The sequence below is a fragment of the Cervus elaphus genome, chromosome 27, assembly GCF_910594005.1.
Source record: "Cervus elaphus chromosome 27, mCerEla1.1, whole genome shotgun sequence".
Lineage (NCBI taxonomy): Eukaryota > Metazoa > Chordata > Mammalia > Artiodactyla > Cervidae > Cervus > Cervus elaphus.
In genome coordinates this window covers 47,133,076-47,158,004 of record NC_057841.1, presented here as the reverse complement: position 1 = coordinate 47,158,004, position 24,929 = coordinate 47,133,076, and the positions used below count along the sequence as shown (strand labels likewise).

Genomic DNA, 24,929 nt, shown 5'->3' with positions numbered 1-24,929 from the left:
ATAGAGCTGTTTTCTAAGTGCTTAGCAAAAGACCTGACTCCCAGGGATCACTCCATGTACACTTCTTCAATGAGCAACTTGCCTCAATAAAAGATCCAGAAGACTCGATTTTAGAGTAAGACACTGACCTAATGCTTACAAAATGCCATCCTCATCCTTTTCCCTGTCCCAAATTAATGATCATGTAGTTCCCATTCATACAAATAAATTCTGCAAGCTCATTCCACTGAACTTTTCAGTACAAATGGTAGGCAAGGTTTCCACCTCTCTACCTTAGCTCCAGCTTTTACTTACTCCTTACTGACGAAACAACAAGAACTAAAAGAGTAATAAACTTACCATACTAATCCAATATAGATCAGAGAACTTCCTATCATCTATCAAATGATTAAGACCCAGTACTGATAACTTTATTGATTCATCTCTGGAAAGTATCAGCTCTAGACATAATGTAAAAAGGATAAAGAAATAAAATACGAAGCAATTTTCATAGATAGTCCCATTTCAGAGCCAGCATAACACAGCATTATGCATTTAATTTCAGCCCTCCCCCTTTTTCTCTCCACCTCCAATTGCTCAGGCTTAGAAATGCATACTTAGTAGGTCACATATTCAAAGAAGCAATTTCATCTCTCTTTCCAATAAAGTACACAAAGGGCATCCAACTTTTTGGGTGAGAATCACCAACCTGAGAATTTCAGATATAAGAGTGGAGGTCCACTGCACATTTCAGCTTTGAAATCATCCCTGTGTCACAAATTCCAGAGTTTTATTCTGGGGCATTCCAACAGGCAGATGCCTATATTTGGGAACAGTCTTACAGCCTTAAGGAAGTAGTACTGATCAGGACAACTTACTCTTTCTAGGACTGTGAATTTTGGTTTGCACACCCTAAACTGTGGACTGCTGCTCAAATTCTGGCGGTGATGGTGATGAAGGGAAAACAGTTCCCACAGTTTTCAAGACTGCTCTCCCCCACAAAAATCCAACAATACACTTTGTGCTATCTCAGTGACCAAAGACAAAGATACTCATTTTCAAAGCTGAAAAGACTTCAACTCCAAAGCAAAATTTAACTTTCCAAATGGAGCCTGCTTGGATTTCTTTGTATTTGCTTGCAAAAATCTCAAAAGTTTCCACGTACATATAGATAATCTTTGATTTTATATCAGAGAACCCAGAAAGCATCGCAAAGTTGTAAACGGGGAAAGGAGAAGTGAAAGCACTTATCTCCATGCTATGTAAAAACACACCAATTTCTAAAGATTTTTTTGTGTTCCAAATGTTAAAGAAGATGTCAACTGCCCTGGCTTGCCCAGGATTGAAGGGGGTCCTGGATACAGGACTTTCTGTTTGAAAACCAGGTTAGTCTGAGCAAACTGAAAGTGTTGGCCACCCAGAAAAGTCTTTTCTAGTCCAATTTTTTTTTTTTTAACTGCAACAAATCAGCCGAAACACCTAGCATGAGGAAACGCACAGCCCAACACTAAAGAAACAATATGATTCTTAGCAGTTTATTGAAAATGACTACACCACAGCTCAAAAACCACTGGCAACAGAAAAACCAGATTATTTCTGGGCTATAACGGAGAAAGGTTCATTCATATGGGCCATTTTATCTTCCATCATGCCCAGAGTCCAAATATTAATAAATAAGATGTGAGAGAATTACAAAGACTCTGGTTAACATCTACAACCTAAAACTCCAGAACTCTTGTCAACAAGAGGACTCCTTTCAGAGGTGTTTACAAGACCCAGAGATTCTTGGAAAAAAAACTTTCTAGACTAGGGCAGCCCTCTGCTATCACAGCTGAGTGCCACATCCCTCCCAGGAAAGGAGGTCTCTGTAACCCTCTGCAACATAAAACAAATACAATGAAACCTTAGATCCATACATCCACCAAACTATATCATTAATCACCTAGAGATCTACTTTCCACACCCACATTGACTTTTATGAGGAAAATGACAATACACTGAGTTCATCCAACACTTCACCTGAGAAGTCTACAATGTGTTAGACAAAGCCTCAACAGTCCCCTGTCTCTTCCATTTCTCCAGCGCCAGCTTGAAAGCTCACCACTGGCTCCTGGGAGGATGATCTTTCAGCTGAGAAGAGCCTCAATTTACTATAAAGACTGGGCTTCCTCACTCAAGTAAGCAACTTGTCTATTTTAGAAAGATGTACAGAAATGACTAAAACCAAAAGGGTGTTGTAACGGTGCTTGACTGTTCTGAATGACCAAAATTTTCAACTTCCTACTCTTCACTATGAGAACAGATGTAAATATTAAACCAAAAAAAACAAGAAGCATCCTCAAAATTCTCTCACAGCTTAGCCAGATCAGACCCAGCCAATTGGCTGCTATGCAATAAATAGGAACTTCCAGGAATATAATTGTGGTTTTTTTTTGTTTTGTTTTCAGTCGGTAGAAGCCATAATATTAAACTGGATACTATACCAAGACATAGGAGACATTTTCTGTAGGCCACAAGTGTTCCATCAAAGAAATGAGTAATTTATAAATAAGCAAGTAGCCCCTCAACAGTTGAGGATAAAGTAGCAAAAACAAACCAAAAAACCTAGTCAACAGGGATCCCTACCTTCTTTTTGGAGTGGCTTCTTTCCTCCTCCTTTGTGGCTTTGCTATTTTTCCCAGCACGGGACACCTTCTGGTCCGACTGCTTGATGGTGATCTTGATCTCAGGGGGGCATATATAGTTCTCCAGATTCTTTGGGGGTTTCTTAGCCCGTTTCGTGGTCTGAATCTTCAGCTTCAGACTCCCCTCTGTGAAATTGGCCTCCTTGATAGAAAACTCCTGTTCTTCCAGGCCATCTCCTGCCACCCATTTCTCACTGTCTGCGTTGGAGTTGGAATCCACATCCCGCCCTGAGCCCAGTTCATCCTCCTCCTCTGGCTCCATGCGTTCTCCACCTGTTGGGATTCCCTTCCCAGTCTCCGGAGCAGACAGCAAAGGTTCTCCAGTACAGTTAGGAGTAGTCGAGGGCTTGGCTGAGGAGACTGGCAGGAATTCCGACTCACTCCCCCTCTGCCGGGAGCCACTTAAGACTTCCCTGGACTCCATGACAATCCTCCAGTTGCCAAGAGTTCTCAGGAGAGAGACAGGGAAAAGGGAAAGGTGAGAAGAGACGGCACCCAAAATTCCAAGGAGAAAGTGGTCCGGCTGCTGGGCTCAGAGCCCCAGGGAAGGAGACACCGTGAGGTTGTTCAGAAGAGATCAGATCTGCAACTGAGAAGCAGAGAGATAATTAGCCATGGCAGGCAGGAAAAAATGACCTCAAAGGTAACTCAAACTAAGTTCCAGAAGTCCCATCCTACTTATCTATGGCATTAGAAAAAAATTTTTTAAATGATTTGAAAGAAATCAAACCAGAAAGTGCACATCCCCAAACTGTATTACATGGGAACAGAGGGGGAGACACACGCACAGACAGTCTTTCATTGAATTGTTACTAATTTTTATGGTTGTGGGTCCAAGAATAAAGAGAGATGAGTCCTCCAGTCCAGTAACAAGCTAGATGCTTCTTATACCAAAGCCACAGCTGGCTGAGTCACCATCAAAGCCAACCATGACAAAAGGAAGTCTAAGCGCTGATACTCAGGTCTGTGGAAACTGCATCTGGCTGGCTTCTTGCACAACTTCCCTCTCACATGTGAAGAACAGTCTGCAAAGCTGAACACAGTCCTGGGCTGCCTGGGCCAAGCTCTCCATCCCCTCAGAAGAAGAGCTTCTGGACTGTTCTTTCTTTATCATCTTGCATTGTGAATTATTTTAATCATGCACATGTCTTGCCTTTATTTCTTAAAACAAATGCAAAGCCGAGGTGAAGGTTTGTAAAAGGAAAACAAAGAGTTCAGTAAGAAATTACTTCTAATGCTGTGATTAATGCAAAACAAATGCTAAATGTGTTTCTGACACAAAAGTTATTTAATCGCTATCTATCTTTTAGATAAAAATAACCACCCGAGACAGTTTTAATTCCCTTCCTAGCCCTTAAATAAAGTGGCATTATGTCTACATGAAAACAAAAAAGAGAGGGGGAGAGAGGGAGCGTTTCATAGGCCTTTGGAAGTGTCAGGAATCCCTGCAGGATTTTTTTATTCTCCCTTTCTCCTCACCAAGCTATCCTTCACCCTTATTCACTCCATGTCCAATTATTCCCAACTTTATACTCATCATTTTAAAGCTCAAAAGAAAGCCCAAATGCTCATTTTCAAGAGAAAACTTCAAGCCCTGGGGCTGTCCTGAACTTCAAGACATCATCTCCTTCTACCCCAGCTGTAGATAAGGTTACAACCAAGCCTTTACAAATGGCCACTCAGCAGAAGACACTGAAGCATACTGTTAGCTTTGAGCCCATCATTTAAGGACTTGACCAGCAAATGTACCCACCAGAAATTTCCAGAAATGCCCACAAAGACACATTTAGAACAGCCAAGAACTGGAAATCGAGCAGGTACTTCCACCCTCAGGGATCAGTAGATTTTCAGCTGACACCCCGTGAGGAAGCCAGCCAGCAAGGCAGCAGGGCTTCAACATGGACCCTGCTCCCCAGAGAAGCCCAGGAACATAATCAGCTCCTGGAAACTACTCAGCCCCGCAGGAAGACATGTTTACAATTGCTTCCACTTGGGGGAAAATCCAATGAATGCAGCACCTCTGCAAAGAAGCTGCTGTTTGGTGAGAGCATCCTCCCCAAAGCTGTCAACACTGAGCAGCAACCTGTGCCCCGTGCTACAAAAGGGCCAAAGTCCCCACTGAGGAGCAGAGGAGGGCAGTTAGACCAGTTGACACTTGATGTTTTCTTTACTGGTAAGGTTCCTGTCTCATCTAGACTGACCTGCCTACTTGCCCAACACCTTAGATAATTTTTAAAAAGTCATATTCATTGAGGCCTCTCTTATTGGTGTCAGATAACACACTGTTGTTGGAGGCATCAAGATGCCTGAGAACCTGTCCCTGCTGACCGCTACTGAGCAAAAGCCCAGTAGGTCTGTCTCATTTTGTGCATTAGGTTCATACAAATTGGCAGCCATGTTTCTTATGGCAGCAGTGTTCAGTGGTTTACTCCCTCTGACAGGGATCTCCAGTGTAGCATTTTAATATCCTGGTACCTACCTAAAAAGCATATTTTGGTCAGAGCAAAAGCTGAGGCATATTCTCCATAAAAAGTTCCTAAACTAAATCTATTTGGACCTTTGAACCAGAGTAGGTCAACAGCTATTGCCAGTTCTGTGATGAGAGAAAAGAAGGTAAAATCTAAACTTTAGAGGAATAGATAGGAGTATGAGGTAGATGAATTATCAGTATTGAGAAAGCATCTTCCATTTAAACAATGATTCACTTCAGAGTTTCTTATATTTAGTAGTATAAATCAGTAGCTAATGAATATAGGACACAAAGTTCCAAAACTGAAAACTCAAATAGTAAGAGATCCACAAAAACTGAAAATTCAACTTTTTTTTTTTTCAGCTCTAGTCAAGATCCTAAGAAATGATTAATATACAAGTTTTTTCATCAAGGAGGTTATACTCTTGAAGAGAGAGTTGAAAAACAAAGCAGAGAAGATTTTTACCTCCTATAATAAAGGGTAGAAACAAAGGGAAGAGAAAGGGTTTTCTACTTGGGCAAGGTCTCTGTCTACACAGAGAGAAAACTACATAGGAAGGCCTCAAGACAGCATCTGACCTTGAGGGGCCTCAATAAGTAAAGTGGGAAGAGGCAAGACATGGAAGAGAGAAGGAACAGCATGAGGCAAGACCTGGGCAGGGGTGCACAGGGTTACGTTCAGGAAAAAGAAAGCTGAGGTTTGACTAGGAAGTGTGGTACAATTGGGAACTGGTGAGAGAAAAAAGGTGACAGCCAGATCACGGACATCCTTGACATCCTTGGAAGGCATGCCGCTAATGAGCTGGATTTTATCTTACAGACAATGGGAAGCCATTTAAGTAGGGGATGCCAGTAGGGAAGAGGTATTAGTAAAGCTATGCTTTAGAAAGATAAATTAAGGGAACCCGATATTAGAGACAGGGGGACCATAAAGAGGCGTGGCTGAAATTCGATTCTTGTTGCACAAGGACCAAACCAAGGCAGCGTATTACCTGATGAACACTAGAGATGAAACCATAATGCAGTTTCAAATAATCCCATCCAGGAACACATCAATTCCAAACTTTCCATATTTGTCTACCTTAAGAATTCAGTCCTAGAGCTCATTAGCCATCAAGCTGCATTCCCTATTCAAGTCAAACCAGTCTCCACAGTGGCATTACACACTCAAGAGTTCTTTCCACCTTGATATTTTTATAGAATCTCTTATATCCTCTCTCAACCATCCAGGCAATGCCTGGCATACAACTGGTGTTTTCCAAATGTTTGTTGTATAAAGGAATGAATGGACAAAGAAACAAGCAGATCCCATGCCTTCCCACATTTCAAGGTCATGCCCAAGTCTTCACTTCTCCATGACAACATATTGCAAACTCTGAACCACAGCACTCACTCGCTGGCCTAACTGAACACGGCTTGCAGCTGTAGAGCTTGCCACTAAATACTAGTCATACATGGTCTCCTCATTGTTTCCAGGATACAAATCTTATTTTCCTTTCTTGATTGCAATTCAGGCTCAGGCTGAGGTCGATGATGGCTGTACAACACTTACATTCGCTTCAGCACCCAGTGCAAGATGGGGCACAGGGAGGACTTCCTGAGGTTCTTTCTGAATGAAAATGAGTTAGCCCCTGACTGCTCATCAAAGTCCTGTGGTTCAAACGACTCCAACTGCAGATCCACCCAGGCAGGCGGCCCCTGCGCAGTTCACTGTCTATGCCCCTCAGGGCCACATGCAAGAGAGACACTTTCAAAAGGAAAGAGCAAAGAAACATAAACCTTCTGTTTACTGCACCAGCACACAAAGCTGCCGTTCTCCTTTGCCTCCTCCCAGCACGGAGCTGCCACCCCAGATTCGCAGGGCCAGTTTTTTCATGCATCTGGAAGAACACTGGGAGTCCTCCTGTGGCACCACCAGCCAACCTACCACGTGAGCACACGCACACACTCACGCTCAGACGAAAGTGAAAACAAAAGCAAGGTGAAAACCGTTCGCCTTGTCACATTCCAGCAGCCAGGGGCTCCTCCAGAGTGGGCAGCACACAGAGGACACTTCGTGCTGGCTCAGGCCTCCAGGCCAACAACAGTTAACCCATCTGTGGCTGACTGCAGGACCGGAGGTGAGAGAAGCCCTACAGGTGCAATAACACGCGCTTAGGAAATGACCACTCAGCAGGTCCCAGGGGAATAGAGGGGTGAAGGGAGGGATGTGCTGGGGAAAAAACACTGAGAAAGCAATCCAGAGACTGGGCCTGCCTTTCCTCAACAGTGAGGTGCTAGACAAGTCAATCTGAGTCCCTTACTCCGTACTTAGCAATGAATGCAACAAGACCAAGGTCTCTTCCATACTCTAGACTGTGTAATTACACCTAGCACAGTTATAGACCTATGAGACACTCCAAAGTGGGTACTGTGAGCCTACAGAATTATTCATCTGAGGGCCAAGGGGAATCTTGCTTGGCTCTATGTGTTTCATGACCCAGATGAGTCCCAGGGAGGAAGTTCATCCTCTCTTCTCCATGATCTGTAAAATGGAAGAATTTTTCCTAGTCTAGAACACATTCTCCACCTGCGGCCTTGAGGGAACTCTTAGTAATCCCGGAACTTGGTGGAAATGCCAGTTCTCAAGCCCCACCTATGGCTGCAGGGATAGGCCCAGCTCTCTGGCTGGTACCAAGCCCTCTAGGAAGTTCTAATGGGCTTCGGCGTTGCCTGGTCTATGTGCTTACCCCTACCAACTGACTTTACCAAAGGGCACTACTACTCTGTATTTAAAGGGGATTCTCCCTCACTATTCATCTGTGGCATTTTACTCATCTATGCAATCCCAACACCTAGAACAGTGTCCAGTGAATAATGGGCACTTGAGAAATGTTGGTTGACTAAATTAATAAATTAACAAATCTCCTCATGCTGGGCTTCCCAGGATTATCTACCTCTCCCATCTGCTTTGCTTCCAGGGCATATTCAGACCATCATCACCCTGACCAGTGCTTTCCAAAGTGTCAGTCTGGTAGAACTGATACAGCCCTTCGCTTACATAACAGGAGCCAAAAGATGTGGACTCTGGACCTAGTTCTGACACCTAGGAGCTCTCATAAGACTCTTTCAGCCTCACTGTCTCATCATTAAAATGGGGGAAAAGATGACTTCCTGATCTTCCTCATTACAGTTTTTTCTTTTTTTCTAATGGAACTACATGCTTCTTATAAGTTTTTTAGATAACACATACAACTCATAAGGTCCTAAAGGCAAACAATGACAAATATCTGAAGGGTCTGCTGCCTCATCTCTGACCTTTCTCAAACTCCCCCAGAACTCCTCATCCTCAACCCTACCTCAGCTCCTTGTTATGCAAATTCCATAAAGTTGGACACATCTTTGATCTTTACATTGCCCATATAATCCTCAGATCAGAACTTTTTCCCCTCAAAACTCTGTAGAATGTCTTCTAGTGCTTGAAGTAAAAGAAGAGAAAATGAAAGCCAGTCTGGTTTTGTTTCCTTTGTAGACAATGTGTTTTATGCTTTTCTAACTGGAATTTTTTTTATTATAATACAATTTTATGAATGACAAAACGAGGAATGTGGATCTTACTTATTTTTCCTGGAACAGAGTGAGAATTTTCGATCTGAAGTGCAGGTTGTTTCTAATTCAGAATCATTCTCTTCAATGTATTCCTTTAGCTATTTCTTCTATTCAGTGGTTTTGTCTTTTTCTTTCACCTCAGTTTAGAACTCCAATCTCTGTTCTCCATTTCTCTGATTTTCTCTCTCACTGTTTTCATTTCTTTATTTTGCATCATGCAAGAGCCTTCCCTAATCTAAGGTCCATAACACCAATTTAATTTTGTCTCTCATGCCCCCTTTGCCTTTATCGACCTCACTGTGGATGTCTAATTTTGCAATTGCACATGTTGCATCCCTGCAATCTTTCTTACTCTATTCATCCTTCTTTCTGCTAAATTCTGATGCTTTTTCATCTCATAACGCTCTCTCTTTGTTACTTTATGCTCCATTTCCACCTGGGGCGGAGGGGGGGTTGGTGGTCATGATTCTTCCTGTTGCAGATGTCTAGTAGCAATCTAAAATTCTTATTTAACTACTGTTGTAAATAATATCATAATACCATTCCTTCTTCCTTGTTCTGAGTGCTAGTGCCAGCGTTCAGGCACTCAATCATATCCAACTCTCTGACCACATGGACCGTGGCCCTCCAGGCACCTCTGTCCATGGAATTTTTCAGACAAGAATACCACAGTGGGTTGCCATTTCCTCCTTCAGGGGATCTTCCCAAGCCAGGAATCGAACCTGCATCTCCTTCATTGACAGGCAGATTCTTTACCACTGACCTACCTGGGAAGCCCTTGGTCTGAGTGTTTCACCCCTAACGTCTTGTGTTTTATTCTCTCTCTTTAGTCACGCTCTAATGAGGAAAAAGCCATGCAAGGAAGCCTTGGCCTACAAAGAAAGTACTAGACAGCTTTTGACTCCACCTTCTATTCAGCTTGAAGTCAGTCAAGTCCTCCTCTCAGAGCTATGGCTGTTATCAGTGATCTGGTCACCTCAGATCCTCGCAAACATTAACAGCGGTGTGCTGGGGCTCATTAGAGCCCATCCATGTGAGTTCTTCCCAACTCCACTTTCAATAGTGTCAAGTTGATAGCTTGAAAATCAGCTGGGGTGGGAGTATTTATACCACAAGAACAGCAAACGTAACAAATCAGGGCTTAAAAAAAAAAATCTGGAGAACGAAGTGTTAAGCATTTATACCAGTGATAGAAAACATCTCCATACTACCGTTTTGCAGATTCTTCTGTCAGTTTCTTTACAACTCCAAGTAGCCGAAATGCACAATGTGCACTGTCGCAGAGACTCTTTATGTCTTCCTCAGAACTTTCCTTGAGGAAATGTCTCTGCCCAGAAGTCAAAACCTCCTCCCAAACCTCCCTCCTCCAGTCTTGCCTATGTTCTCTGAAAGCTGTAGACTTTGAGAATATGTATAATGATGTTAGGGAAAAGACAGTCTTTGGTCGTTTTATTAAAGTTGTCCATGCAGAAGATCTGATGATGGCCTAGTTTTCTTGTTGACAGAAATTGTAAGTTTCTGATTGCAAAGGGACAAAACTGTGTAAAAGGATGGAGTGTGAGCCTCTGTGGCTTCAGATAGGGAAGCAACAGTATTTTCAATTGAGGCTCATCAGCTATATATAAGAATCCTATCTCAAATTCCAGCAAGAGATGGATCATCTGTCTGACTTCTGCATTGGAGTGGTTGAGCGTTCATCTTTCTATGCGTCTTCCAAGGTATTTAGGTGGAGAGTCAGAAGTGGCCTTTTCCTCTTAAGGGCCTTTACATGTGTCTGGGATCCACTTTTGCCCCCCTTGAGTTAATGCCTTTTCATTATTCAGGCCCTGGTCTGAAAGTCTACCTGCTACAGAGGCACACAGAGTAAAAGCTCCATAAACGCCGATAAAGTGATCAAGCAATCCAACCCATGTCGTTGTTGTTTAGTCACCAAGCCATGTCTGGCACTTCTCTGACCCCATGGACTACAGTCCACCAGGCTCCTCTGCCCATGGGATTTCCCAGGCAAAAATACTGGAGTCAGCTGCCATATTCTTCTCCAGGAGACCTTCCCAACCCAGGGATTGAACCGACACCTCCTGCCTTGGCCTTCCCTGAGCCACTAGGGAACAATCCAAACCTTGCCAGCTCTCAGTCACTGAGGGCAAAGGCAGCTCTGCAGACAGCTCTCTGACCCTGCAAACATAGCAGTGGTCTCCAGCAGAGAATGAAGATCAGACTCAGTGACTTTATTATGTTACATGGACTTCCCTGGTGGCTCAGTGGTCAAGAATCTGCCTGCAACACAGAAGCCAGAGGAGACACAGATTCGATCCCTGGATCAGAAAGATCCCCTGGAGGGAAGCATGGCAACCTACTCCAGTATTCTTGCCTGGAGAATCCCACAGACAGAGAAGCCTGGTGGGCTACAGTCCACAGGGTCACAAAGAGTTGGACACAACTGAAGTGACTTAGCATGGATGCACACACACCTATATGGTACATTCCTGATCACAGATCCCCTCCTCCAAGCAGCATTGTCTGAGTACTCCATCCACCACATTGCAGAGCAGCATGTCCCCAGGTGTAGCTTCCTCCAAATCCCGTTGATTTGCATAACTTCATGTAATTCCCTAATTCTTCTGGCTGGCCTGTCCTTTCTTCTTTCACCAGCTGGTTATCTCTAAGCCATTCTTCAATAATTGGGTCAAGTGTCAACTCCTTCATAAAGACTACTTGGGCCTTCCTTTTCTCCTACTTTTCTCTGTGTGTACAAATGTACCCACACATATACACAGTCACACTCACAGAAGGTCTTACTCTCACTTTCCTGGGCATTCTGCTATCGAAGCATTTGGCAAACTGTATTGCAATGTTCCCTTATTTATCTCTCCCACCAGATCAAGGACTCCATAAGGAAGGGGCTGGGTTTTAAGTGGGTCTCTACCATATACCAGAGAATAGTGAACACTCTCAGTAAGTGTCCCACAGCAAGTGTCCAAACCATGTCTCCTCTTGAAAAGAGGAATGGAAGTAGCACTGATTTGAGGTCATGGGTTTAGATTACTTAACCTCTCTTTTCCAGTGAGTAATTGTGTTCTCAAGAATTATACTTAAACTGTTTGTTTCATATGGAAACTTGGTAATAATCCTACCTCAAGGGTTGTTTGAAGAAGTAATTGAAGATAAAAATAAGATATTTATGGAGATCATGTTCGGATCACCTTAGTGGGTATTCAAAACTTTAAGTAAATTTTATTTACTCCCACAGTCTGTGTCACCCACACTGGCATTAGGCCAAATGCTGCCTTCTCCTCCCTGATTCCAAGTAGAGCCTGAGGTTTGGGAGTTGGAGACCAACCTCCTCTGCCTTCCTTTACAATGGGAAGCACATACAAGTAGTTTAATTTGTATCCACTAACTTGAGTGTTTTGAAGTTGTTTGACTATTGCTTTCTTCTTGTACCTAGTTTGTCCTGTGGAGGAAATAAGACTTAATGCAACCACGAATTCCAGATTCAACTCCCCACTCTGCCATTTGGAGCTAGGAGGACTTAGGCAAGTTCTTTTTTCTCCCAGGGTCTCCTCATCCACATCTGTAGAATGGGGAGGTGATGAGGTGAACTCTGTTGGCCCTTCACCTCTAACCTTCTTAGGTGCTGAGGCTTCTCTCCTCAACTTGACAACCAAAAGCCTTTCAAAGACAGAGCTGGTACCCCACACCTCTTCATAGGTTTTACTGGCTCTGCAGCTCTGCTTGGCAGTTCAGTTCAGTTCAGTCGCTCAGTCGTGTCTGACTCTTTGCAACCCCATGGACTGCAGCATGCCAGGCCTCCCTGTCCATCACCAACTCCCGGAGTTTACCCAAACTCATGTCCATTGAGTCAGTGATGCCATCCAACCATCTCATCCTCTGTCGTCCCCTTCTCCTCCTGCCTTCAATCTTTCCCAGCATCAGGGTCTTTTCCTATGAGTCAGCTCTTCGCATCAGGTGGCCAAAGTATTGGAGTTTCAGCATCAGCATCAGTCCTTCCAATGAACACTCAGGACTGATCTCCTTTAGGATGGACTGGTTTGTTCTCCTTGCCATCCAAAGGACTCTCAAGAGTCTTCTCCAACACCGCAGTTCAAAAGCATCAATTCTTCGGCGCTCAGCTTTCTTTATAGTCCAACTCTCACATCCATACATGACCACTGGAAAAAGCATAGCCTTGACTAGACGGACCTTTGCTGGTTGAGCCTAACACAAAACTGAGAATTGGTCTCTGTGCTCAGGGATCCCAATGACAGGGAGAGGCAGAATCAAACTTCCGAGGCCTGAGGCCAAACGCATACTGTTAATCAACAGCTCCAGTTCCAACTGCAAAAATAGTGCCTCCTCTGGGAACCAATAACACGACGCAATGGTAGAAGCCTTGGGTGTTGGACCCCAGGGGAAGGTCTCAACAGCATTGCCTGGGCCAATCCTCCAGTTTAGAGGTGGAGCTCTGGTTTAGGTGAACTACCTGTTCTCTGCATTTCTCCATGCAGTCAAGAAAAGCACACACTCATAGTGAGAGAAGGGGTTGAGCATAATAAATGGTCTCTACAGGCATTATCTATTTAATCTAGACAACAGTCCTGTGATGCAAAAGACACACCCTCATACTAAAGATGTGGAAATGTAAATACAAATGTCCAGAGAGGCAAATAATTTGCTCTGCACACACTGCCTGTGCCAGATCCACAATCTTCAGGCTTATATGATTCCAAAGTCTGTGCTTTTACTTTTAGATCATGATGTCTCTAAGACAAAGTGATGCCAGCTTTTGGCCAAACGCTCTTAGCTACTTTTATACATGAGTGAAAGTTGCCCAGTCGTGTCCGACTCTTTGCCATCCCATGGACCATACTGTCCATGGAATTCTCCAGGCCAGAATACTGGAGTGGGTAGCCTCTCCCTTCTCCAGGGGATCTTCCCAACTCACGGATCGAACCCAGGTCTCCCGCACTGCAGGCGGATTCTTTACCAGCTGAGCCACAAGGGAAGCCCACTTTTACACATATGAGCTCTAAAACCAATCTGCCATCTGACTTGCCACATCACTTAAATTCTCTGGGCATCAGTTTTCTCATCAGCCTCCTAATCTCTTCACCAACTTCTACAAGGAAAAGAAAAAAATAACATACACAGAATAGCACCGAAATAGGTTAAGTATGTAGGGTTCACCTGTAAGAAGTAACTGTGATCATAATATCTTTTGTTTAAGTGTATTAAAGAAGACACGCACACAGTAAAGAAAATGATCCTAACTTTGAACAAGGAAATAGTATATAATATGTGTTAAGTTTATTCTTTGATTCAAACCTGAGATTTACCCATTTTACAGATAAGAAAATGGAAGTAGAGATATTTGTTGAAATCACATAGGTAGTTCTGTCTGACCCCAACTGTCATTTGCTTTCCATTGAACCATAATACCCCCAAGTCTTTAACTATCCAGTGTTTGTTAGTAGTCACTTAAACTCTGATCCTCCACCACACCATTACATATAAACTGGAGATGAAAATGGTAGAGTTACCTGAGGGCAACGCAGCTAAACTGAATAATTGAACAGATAATAACTTCCCTAGTTTTTCTTTCAAGGCACCTTAATTTTGACCACACTACTTATTCAGTCTTAATTCAAATTCCTTGACTTCTAAACCATCTGATTCGCAACTGCTTTGTTCATTGTCATTTGAATGTAAAGTGTAATCTGACACTTAGAAGGTTTGCACTTCTGCCACAAAGGACATGCTAGGCATACCAGAGAGTAAACAAATACCGGCTCCGTTTCCTGTCCTTTTTGATATTTCTCCTTCAGCTACTCTGAACTGACAGTTAAATATTGCATTGTTACTGAAATTTGAACGTGTCTATCTCCAATTACATTTTAAACTTCTGGAAATGAGCACCCATGTCACAGAGCTTTTTTGTTGCTCCAAGTGGCTGATTCCATTCTGAATGTTTATACATAGTTTTTTGTACTAAAGATGCCTCTTTTGAACTCCACACTGAAGAGTTGGTGGCTAACAGGACTAGTAGTGGGCAGGACAGTCAGATGTCAGGATCTTCTCGTGTGTGGCATGTGTGGAATTCCTCCAACTGGCACATACCTCTGCTCCTCACACCTACACGCCTCACATACTGAAAACTCCAGTCAAGGCTCCCATCTCAGCATGGGAGACACAGCCTTGACCTGTTCCCCACAGGACCCCATCCTATCTGTTCTGCTGACTGACACTCCACAGAACCCTAGAGGACCATCTCCTGCTTCTACTCCTCCACTGGTTTTTATGAGTTCTTATGGAGTCTTCCATTAGATTGAGAACAGAAACAACTTCCTCTCCATCTCTTGGGGTCCCCACAGCACCCATCAGAGTCTATGATACTCCTGTTTAAATGTAAATGAGGCCCAGTTTAGTGGCCCCTGGGTATCATTCTTCCCGCTGCTGTCAGGAGACTTCAGACCAGCAAGATGCCTGCTGTCGTGACCTGTGGCTCAATATCAGCCAGCTGGACCTTCAGCATCAGGGCCTCCTTGTTCCTGTCAGATGCAGTATATGATCATAATTAGCATCTGTTTCCTGGTGGCAATTTCAAATTCACATTCAAACTCTGTCCCATCTCTGCTCTTGTGCCAAAGCTAACTGTGACATCAAGAATGTCCCCTGGTTCCAGTTCTACCATCAAACCTAAAACCACAACCTTCTTGAAGCCTTCTCCGACTGTACTTTATCCCTGATCACCCAAATAGCTAATTCCACTTAGATCATGCTCCCACTTTGGCTGCAGACTGATGCTTTCCATTTGAGCTAAGCCTGTCTCTTGAGATATACTGTCCATTCGTCAAGGGCAAAAGCCCCATCTCATACCAGACCTTTCTCACCCAACATTGCCAAGAACAATGGCACAAACTACAATGCTGAGACCTTAACAAACATTTGTGGATCCAAAAACCAACTGTAATTGAGCTCCAGAGTACAAAATAATGAGCAGAGAGAAGGCCCACAGGGCTTTCACATCAAATCATCCTTTTTAGTCACCATTATGAATCAATACTTTAAAAAAAAAAGTCAAAGCTCTCATTGCTCAAATAACAATAGGTCATAGACATACCACCCAACAACTGCAAGGGACTTGCCACCCAGAGTTTATTATTTTGCTACAAGCACAACTGTGCCCCAATTGCCTCTAATGGGAGTTCTCAGGCTACAACATTGGATTCATCAAATTTAGCATCTCCAGCATCTGTATCTTTCCAGGTCCAAGCTGAAACCCCCAAGCCCAGTCTTTCCACTGACAGAACTCTCAATCTTTGACAAATAAAAGGAATAATGAAGACATTTCTTTTTACCTAATTAGACTAATCGAGTTGCTTGCCTTTTTTTTTTTTTTTTCATATCCCAAGTCCTAGAGTAAAAGTAACTGAAGCATCTCAGTAGCTTGTAGAGCCTTGCTTGTCCTAAATACTCAAACAGTGTGCTTCTAGGTGACTCAGGAAGACTGCTGAACTCAGGTCAAAACCCAACTTTCCTGTTTCCACCCCAACCCTAACCTCAGGGGCCTCTGGCTTTGGACAAACTGCAGGTCACTCCCTCTCATCTCAAAATGCATGCAAACCAATTCACTCACTGTTATTGAACACAGGCCATGAAAGGGCAGACTCTGATGTGAAGACTGAACAGACATCCCAGGAGCACAGGCAGAGCCCTAGCCTTTATCCCTAACAGAATCTACACCAGAAAACAATGCCTAGCTACCTAGATTCATGAGGTCCAAAAGCAACCACAGCAGAGATTCCAAACGCCTACTGGGCACAGGAAGTAGTAAGCAAAGTCCAGAAAGGGAATACAGCACAGATTTTCCAGAAGCCATCTTTGTCTGTTTTGTCTGAGACAAGCCATTTCCCTTGTCTCAGTTTGGTCACTTTATCAACAAGGGCCAGTTTTCAAAAGATGTACCAGATCAATCCTTTTCTTCCTTCCATATTATTCACTATCGTATTTCTTTACATTTAACTAATCATCCCCTCCTCTTCTTTCCGTGTCCCCAAGTCTGGCTCTTTGAGTTTCTTCTTGTCCCACGTCTCCTTCTGTAATTCTCACCCACAGCAAACACTTAGCAAAGTTCATGAGTCCTTAGTGGGAGTAATGTGGAGAGTTGGTTGGGGCGCCATTAAATGGGGTTGAGGAATTCTGAGCTTTAAGAAACCTTTAAAATTCCTGGGACACTTCTGCCTATAGAGTCACAGAACTTCAGAAGGGGCCCCTCCTCCACAATAATCCAAACTCTTTCTCTTTACCGTGGCTCAAGCCAAGGAGCAAAAAGGATTGTCCTACACCATGTGCTCAACGGGGGCCAGTCCAGCCTGCCACCAGTCTTGCAGGAGCCCATGCCCGGAACTTTCCCCTCTGAGTGCATTTCTCTGCTCAGCCTTCTCTTCCACTGCAGCCAGGCACCCTCAGTCACCAAGGAGTGAGAAGCACTTGGACTTAAGTAACAAAGAAGATTGCATGGTTAAGTGCCAAAATGAGTGTGGTGGACAAAAAATGCAATTGGAATTTTCAGAGAAAGTCAAGAGCTATGTGTGCTAGAGTGGCAAGCAGGCTCTGGTAGGTACTTAATAAATATTTTGATGATTGGATGAATAAGTGAATCACTGACTGATACGATGTACATGCAGTAAAGCATCATTAACTCTCAGGCTTTGAGGGAGAAACTGAGAGTGGGTGATTGCCCCTGAAAGATAGCCAAAAATATAAAAAGTCATTGACATAAGTGCTTATTATTCACTTTGTCTAAGAGATCCTCATTGTGTTGCTTCACTGTGCAGAGCTTTCATGTATCTTAAACAACATTCACTTTTAATATTCTATTGCTGCATGAATTCTGTGATTCATTCATTCTCAGAAATCATTCATAAGTAGGACTTTGTGGGGGCAACCTTGGCCTCATCCTTCAAGGATCCACAGCCTGGAGAGGTGAGTGACAACAAAGAGCAAAGCAGATGCCCGGCAAGTGCTTTAGTCCTGACATGTTCTGGAAAAGGCGGTGAAGAGCTGAGAGCTGATCAGGTGTCGTAAGAGGTAGACACTCTGGCTAAAAGGGACCAACTGGGACACTTTCAGAGAGGAGGCGGTGACACAGAAGGAGCAGAAGTGTGGAGGGGGACAAGTGTACAAGTGCTCAGGGCCAACAAGGAAATCAGTCTAAAGGGAACAGAGGCCTATGTGTGCTGCTTAAAACGGGGTTCACCGGTGAGTGCTGCAACATGCCTGGTACAGGCTGCTGGACAGGGCGAGCCAGGAATCATGGGAAAGAGAAAGAGGAGCAATGCAGAAGAGTCTATGAAGATCGTCCCTGATTCGAGAGAACTTTCTGGGTTTGCTGGGACAGATGCAATCTTGCTATCAGTTCTGTTCTTTAGAGAGGATACAAATTCTGTCTTGACTGTCATTTCTCAGCCACTGTGGCTCCCTGATGGAAACCGCCCCCCACACACACACACTCACCACTCATTACCTGTCCTCTCTGTGGGTCTCCATGTCTTTTGTCTTTTTTCCTTCTCCTTCTTAACTTGAAGAGCATTTCCTGAGCACTAATACATCCTTGAGTCCAAATTCAATACTATCTGAGACTCTTGATCTCAGATATATATGCAAAGTAGGTATCCAAGAATTCAACCGATCTGAACTACATATACTATACACATTTTCTTTTTCCTTTGGTCAACTCAGGAGCACAAAACAACTATTCCCTGACTGTCTTAGAACACAAGGGGCCCCTACAGGCATTTCTAGGCATACCAAGAAGCTATTAATCTCCAAGCAATGGTGACAACAATCCCAGACACCAGTTTCCAGGAGGCAGCGTGGAAATCCTCTCAGAGTTCAATTATAGAAATTAGCTGGTATTATTTAATCCTCAGAACCCCTGTGAAGTAGGCAGGGTAAGCATCTTTTATCCTTATTTTACTGATTAGTTTACTGAGGCTCGAAGAGGTTAAATAACTTTCCAGGGACATTTAGCTGGGAAATAATAGGGACAAGATCCAAGGCAGATCTTGGCACTTCAGGTGTGATGCTCTTCTTCACACTTTATCAGAGCCATCTGGTCCCATGTGGGCCACCAACTTGTGTCATTCAGCAAGCCAGCACATCAATGGTCTCATCTTCTGCAAGGGGATAAAAGGCTTACCTAGCTTCCTGCCTTAGAAAATCAAGGGGCAAATGTGATATAAAGATATTTTTGAAAAGAAAAGTGCCATGGATATAAAAAAGTTTGTTTTGATGCAAAAAGGTATATTGGGTCAGAGAAACATTTTTCCAAAGTGGCAAAGTTCTAAAACTCTTATCGGCTCACCATTCATCACTTGTCCCTTCCTAGCACTTGGAAAGGTAGAAGCCTCTACCTGCCTGGGGGTCAGCTCAGCTGGCCTTGCCTATAATTTATTTCTCATGGATCTGCTGATGACAACCCGTCATCAGCTCCCAGGGAGGGGTATCTGCTTCCTCCCAAGAGATCCTGTGGACTTCAGGGCTGCTCACATTCTCCATCTGATCCTGGCATTATTTGCTCTGAACTGGACAGAAAGTCAACTGCAGGTTTTTACACCAAAGGCCATTAAAAAAAAATCTTTCCTCAATCTTAGAGGGTACCCGCTAAGGGGGTAAGGAAACCAACTCTGAAAGGGAAGCTGCTCTGACCCGATTCTGAAAATTCCAGATGTGAAATGTAAGGGCCACTAAATTGGACTCAGCCATCTAAGATCACCAGTTTCCCCCAAAACTTGATATTGTCCCAACCTAGTGTGTCCAAGAGGGCATAAGAATCTAGCAGTAAGCTAAGCGAAAATGGACATAAATGCTTAGAGCCAAACAAGAATGTAAGTTGGCATCTTTCCCCTGAATTCATGAAGTAGTACATTCTGTGGGCATCTTGGTGTTTACTTTTCTGCACTTATCAAGCATTTGGCTGCCCAAAAGTGTCTGCAGTTTCATGAAGAGTTTGTGAAACACCAGGGTTTCCTTTAAAAACAATTCTAAATGAAGTTCAAACCTATGGCTAGATCTGATGGCTTTGCTCCTTATTTATGTACATGCATGCATGAGCAGTTGTGTCTGACTCTTTGCGACCCCATGGACTGCAGCCCACCAGGCTCCTCTGTCTATGGGATTTGCCAAGCAAGAATACTGGAGTGGGTTGCCATTTCCTCCTCCAGGGGATCCTTCTGACCCAGGGATCAAACCTACGTCTCCTGTGTCTCCTGTACTTCAGGGAGATTCTTTACCCACTGAGCCAGCTCCTTATTTAATCCTGACCCAAAACATTTTGGGAACCTCACCAGGTTTCATAGTATACCATAAGATCATAGGATAGCAATGGAACTGGACTGTTTTGTTCCCTTCTTCACAGAACCCAAGGACCAAGCACAGCAATATGTGGCCAGGACTCTATGAGCTTCCTTTTCTCAGGGCAGAGCTACCCCTTCAGGACAAGAGCAGCCTCCTGTCTCTGCTCCCCACTCCCCCATCCTGAAGAGACAGATCCCACACAGTGGGTCCCTGAGCAAACTCAGTAACATTATCTCATTTTTTTAAGGCACTGCAACTTCTGAGAATGTTAATGTGTTAATAATAATTTATCCCATTCTCCTGGCAGGAACAAAACTGAAGCAACTTGAAATGCCATCAGCAAAAATTATTTATTTTCCATTCCTGAGCAGTGAAGAAAACAAGATTTCATTGGCCAGGTCCACTCTCAATAGCTATCTGGTTTCAATTAAAACTTCAAGTCTCCAAGGGAAAAACTGGCATTCTGAGTAGCTGAGTTTCAGTGTCTCTACAAACTCCAGAAAGGATGTCCCATCCAAACAGCCAACCTCTCCTCTTCCTCCTTGTGCATATCATATAGACACTTCAGAGCAGAGACTAAAGTACAACTAAAAATAATGACCAGGTTAAAAGAACTCTACGCTCCTAGAGGTACATTTTTTGTGCCAGTGAAGTATTGATTCTGCTCCTAATGGAACTGAAAGTCAAGATAACAGCAGAAATGGAATCAGGAATCCAGGGGAAAGTACCTACCTATTTATTTCTTCTTCAGCAACAAACTCCTGCCTCCTCCCACTGACCATTTTCAACTAAATTTGCTACAAAGATTCCAAGTACTGTTTTCTCTTTGCCCTCAGCTCTCATTTTTAGGTCAAGTGACTTACAAAGTAGCTTACCATGAATAATGCACACACAGGACCAGAAGTTCTTGTGGCACCAAAGGGGGCTCCTTGGGTCACACCGGGATACCCCTAGGCTTCCCCTGTGTGAAGTGCAGAACAGGGTCTGCCAGCAATGCCTTCCTGTGGGATGCTCTGATGTTAACATACAAAAGGTCAGATTACACCCCTTCACTTGCCCAGCCCATTCGTGAACATATAAGGCAGTTGATACTATCTCCCAAGCTACAACTGGCCCCTTCCTAACCATATCACTGCCTCTCAGTCAATCATCCTTGTGTTCACTACAAGCCATTCCCCACTTCCAATTTGTTTATTTCAGTGACACATCTATTTTCCCTGCTAACAGAAACAAGTCTGCTTTCCTCCTCTGGCTTCCGATAGCATTCACTCACCACCTCCTCCCCTCTGCCCGCGCTCAGATTACTATAGTGGCTAGCAGTTCCCAGAGACCAGCTCTAACACCGATTCAACTTCCCAAGACTAAGACTTTTATTTTCTTAATGGGGGAGGGGAGATGGTGTGCAAAGCAGCACTTTCTGCATACCTGGTCTCCTGTCTTCTCAGGCTACATTCCCTGAAGTTGGCAAATCTCTGTGTTTAGCCATACTCTTCTGATCTGCCCTAAAGCCCTTCTTTGGTAGCAGGCAAAGTAATTAAGTACAGAGGACAATAATGCATCTTCAGCTTCACTGGGACTTCCAAGTGAGAGCAAAAGAGATCATGTCTCCCTTCAGGAGTCTTGGAATGGCAGAAGTCACAAAAAGCAGGAGAAAGGGGAAGGAGTGACCAAGGATTGTAAACTGGCTACATTTTAAAGTGCTACAAACTTTCTCCTCCCTCACACGCCCCTGGACAGTTGGCTCCACCTCCCCATCCTAGCCAGACAACATCCAACTGGGGTGTGTGAGGGTAACTCTCTCCGGGGCTGCTGGTCTGGCCCCAGTGTTGCAGATGTGGCCACATAGAACAACACCCTTCCTCTCCTCTCCTCTCTCCTCTCCACATTCTTTCTGAGCCCACTCCTGCCCCTCCAAAACACATGAGCATGCATGTGCACACCTACACACATGTTTTGAGGATAAAGATGGGCTGGGAAGGGCAACCTGATCTACCTGTGTAAACTACAGGATAGTTAAGAGATGGGGCAAGACTGCCAGACAGTTTTGGCAATAACAACTTTAAAAAGTTAGATTTTGCACAAAGCTACAGGAAAGGAAAAACAGGATGAAGAGTAAAGGAATGAAAAGGAACAGAATTTTAAAAAATAATGTAAGAGGAAAACAAGTAGTATTAGTATTTCCATAAAGACCATGGACTCCAACTAACTTTTAAAAAAGGTGTGGATAGTGGTGGAGGGGATGGGGAGGCTTGAAAGAAAAAGTAGCTGTGGTAGAATTCCAAAATAAACTGCCCTTTCAGAGGAGAGCTTCTGCAGGGATAAAGAGACATACAAATTGGCCTTTTAGCATTAGATGTCAACCATGAGATTATCAGGACAGTTTATTTGAAGCGGAAATGAATCGGAAATCCTTCCCTCAACAGTCCTCTTAGACCAATATATACACCTTCAGAACCCACATAGGCACACACATAAAGAAGAAATGCCGCATCAAGGGGCAATAAGAACCCCCTCCCCACACCAGCAGTACCTCTAGCCTCATCTCATACTTCCAATTGCACAACTTTCCGATCTCCAAAGAAAACATTTCCAGTTGGATCCTCTTTCAGAATTGTAACTGGTGTGGGTTGTGGGAGGAGGGGTGTGTGCAGCCTGTCGGGGATGGGGACTGGAAGACAGCATTTCGGTAGTTACTTATTTTTGTAGAGCCAGCATGCTCTACCGATCAGAAATTGCTATTACCCAACAAAGCTTCTATCACAAACAGACACCAAAAACAGCATCAGCGTTATCACCATCTTGCTAAAGATCTGCCCGGTCCAGTTTACCTGACTTTGTCTCTGTGGAACTTCTTGGACAGTATTGTAGTCAAAGGGATAATGGTTTGAAAGACAAAAACAATAAATCGATACTGAAGGGCTCCCTTTCAGGAGTTATTTCCCACTGGAAACCACCGAACGGGAAAGCCTGTCGTTAATTCCCAAGCCCACGGCTCCTCTAGAAACACACACAATGCGTGCTTTCAAAAAGGGCATTCGTCTGCTTTTAAGGGAATTCCTGTCTTTTCAGAGTCCCAAAACCGGAGAGCACGAGAGAGACTCAGATCCATTGATTAAGATTTTAAGAAAAAGACTAACACAGAACCACGACACAAGCACACACCAACCTTCGCCGGCTGGACCACTTCTTCCCTGTTCTTCTTTCTATTAACGACACGTTAGACTCTGATACATCCCCCCCCCCCCCCCACCTACCCACCCACCCCCAAAATCCAACTAGATACAATGTAGCTCTCTAGCTCCACTTAACCTGCAAGTTACAAAGAGAGAGGGAAAAAAATATCCTGCCGCCTTCCCACTCCTTTCCCTACCCCCTCCCCCTCTTGAGTCCACTCCACCAACGCCAAACCCGCGAGCCCCAGCAGTCGGCGGCCGGACGGAGGGAGGGCGGGAGGGAGGGTGCAAAAGGCGGGGGGAGGGGGAAGGCCGGGGCGGAGGGGGGGGGGGATCAGATTAGGCCAAACTCAATAAGGTCCCAGACCTCCAGCCCGACGCTGCCACCCTCGCCGCCACCACCGAGTCACTTCAAATGAGCCAGCATCTTTGCCCACGGCTGGCTGGCCGGAATCGCGCCCATCCTCCGCAGCCTCCCCGGGACCGGCATCCCGCCCCTTCGGCCCGGTCTCCCAGTTCCCGCCGGTGCAAAGTCAAAGCCCCGGCGAGGCAGCGTTAACTTTTGCACGCGGAGAACACACACCGCCCCTGGCCCCGGGCGTGCGGGGGCCCGCGGCGCGGCGGTAGGCTGGGCGCCGAGCTCCCGGGCCAAGGTCGCTGCGCGTGCTCACCCACGGCTCCGGCTCCGCTGGCCCCGGCGCTCGCTCAGATCCCGGCTCCCGTCGCTCGCCCGAGCCCCCGAAGGTGCTGCTGCGGCAACTCCATGGCGATGAGCATCTGTCACACGGCGAGCCGCGGGCGGGCCGCCCTCGCTCGGGGGGCGCCGGGGCCCCCGAGCGCGCGGAGGCGGAGGCGAGCCGCGGGCGCCCCGGCCGGCCCCGCGCTTCCCGCCCGGCGCGGCCGCCTCCGCCGCGCCACCGATTTACAGAGAGAGATATCAAGGGGGAAAATGGCGTCTCCGGAGCCCGAGGAGTCCTGGAGTAATCACATTCACACACACACACACACACACACACACACACACACACGCCCGCACGCACACACTCGCACACCGCGCGCCGCGGGCTCGGCTAATTTTAGCAGGAACCCCCCTCCCAAATTATATATATATATCCCAGTCTATCCAATCAATGCTATTTTTTTTTTCCTTTTCTTCAAAGGATGGATTGGAGCCTTAAAAAAAAAAAAAATGTTGCCGGGTTCGGGCTCGCAGGAGGCGGCGCGCGAAGGGCGAGGGCGCTTTTGCTGAGCTGTGCAGTTCGGTCCGCGGCGCCGGGCGGCCCAGCCCGGCCGCTCGTCTACCCGCGGTCGCTAGTGCTGCCGCCGCCGCCGCTCCATGGCCGCGCCCGCCCCGCGCCCCCGCCGCGTCCCCTCGCCACCCGCCCGCGTCCCCGGCGAGCGCTGGAGTGGGGTCGGGCCCGAGTGGCTGCCTCCCGCGCCCTCTCTCGAGTCCCGGAGTCCTAGTGAAAGGAAGGGGGAGGGCGCGGGCGGGGGAGGGGGAGGATCGCAGCGGCCTCGCGGCAGAGCCCAGCGGGGACCGCCACCCCGCGATCTGCCTCGGCAGGGGTGCGGGCGCCCCACACCACCGCTCGCCCCGCCGACCGGGGGGCCGCTTCCCCGACTTGAACCCGGGGGAGGCACAGCCAGGAACCTGCGAGCGACCTCCCTCCCTTCACC

At 45.4% G+C, this 24,929-nt stretch overlaps 1 protein-coding gene across 2 annotated transcripts in view; it reads right to left on the bottom strand.

Moving 5' to 3' along the window:
- Window positions 1–24,696, bottom strand: part of SETBP1 (SET binding protein 1) — a 399,712-nt gene extending 375,016 nt beyond the window's left edge. The window contains exons 1-2 of one of the 2 annotated variants that reach the window (XM_043889282.1): window positions 23,924–24,696; window positions 2,605–3,252 (exon numbers count right to left, since the gene is read on the bottom strand). In XM_043889282.1, the coding sequence (XP_043745217.1) occupies window positions 2,605–3,087 (483 nt within the window). In that variant the 5' untranslated portion in view covers window positions 3,088–3,252; window positions 23,924–24,696. Of the gene's footprint in view, window positions 1–2,604; window positions 3,253–23,245; window positions 23,400–23,923 lie in introns of those variants that run through there. The other variant, XM_043889283.1, reaches the window with a different exon arrangement.
- Window positions 24,697–24,929: the final 233 nt, after the last annotated feature.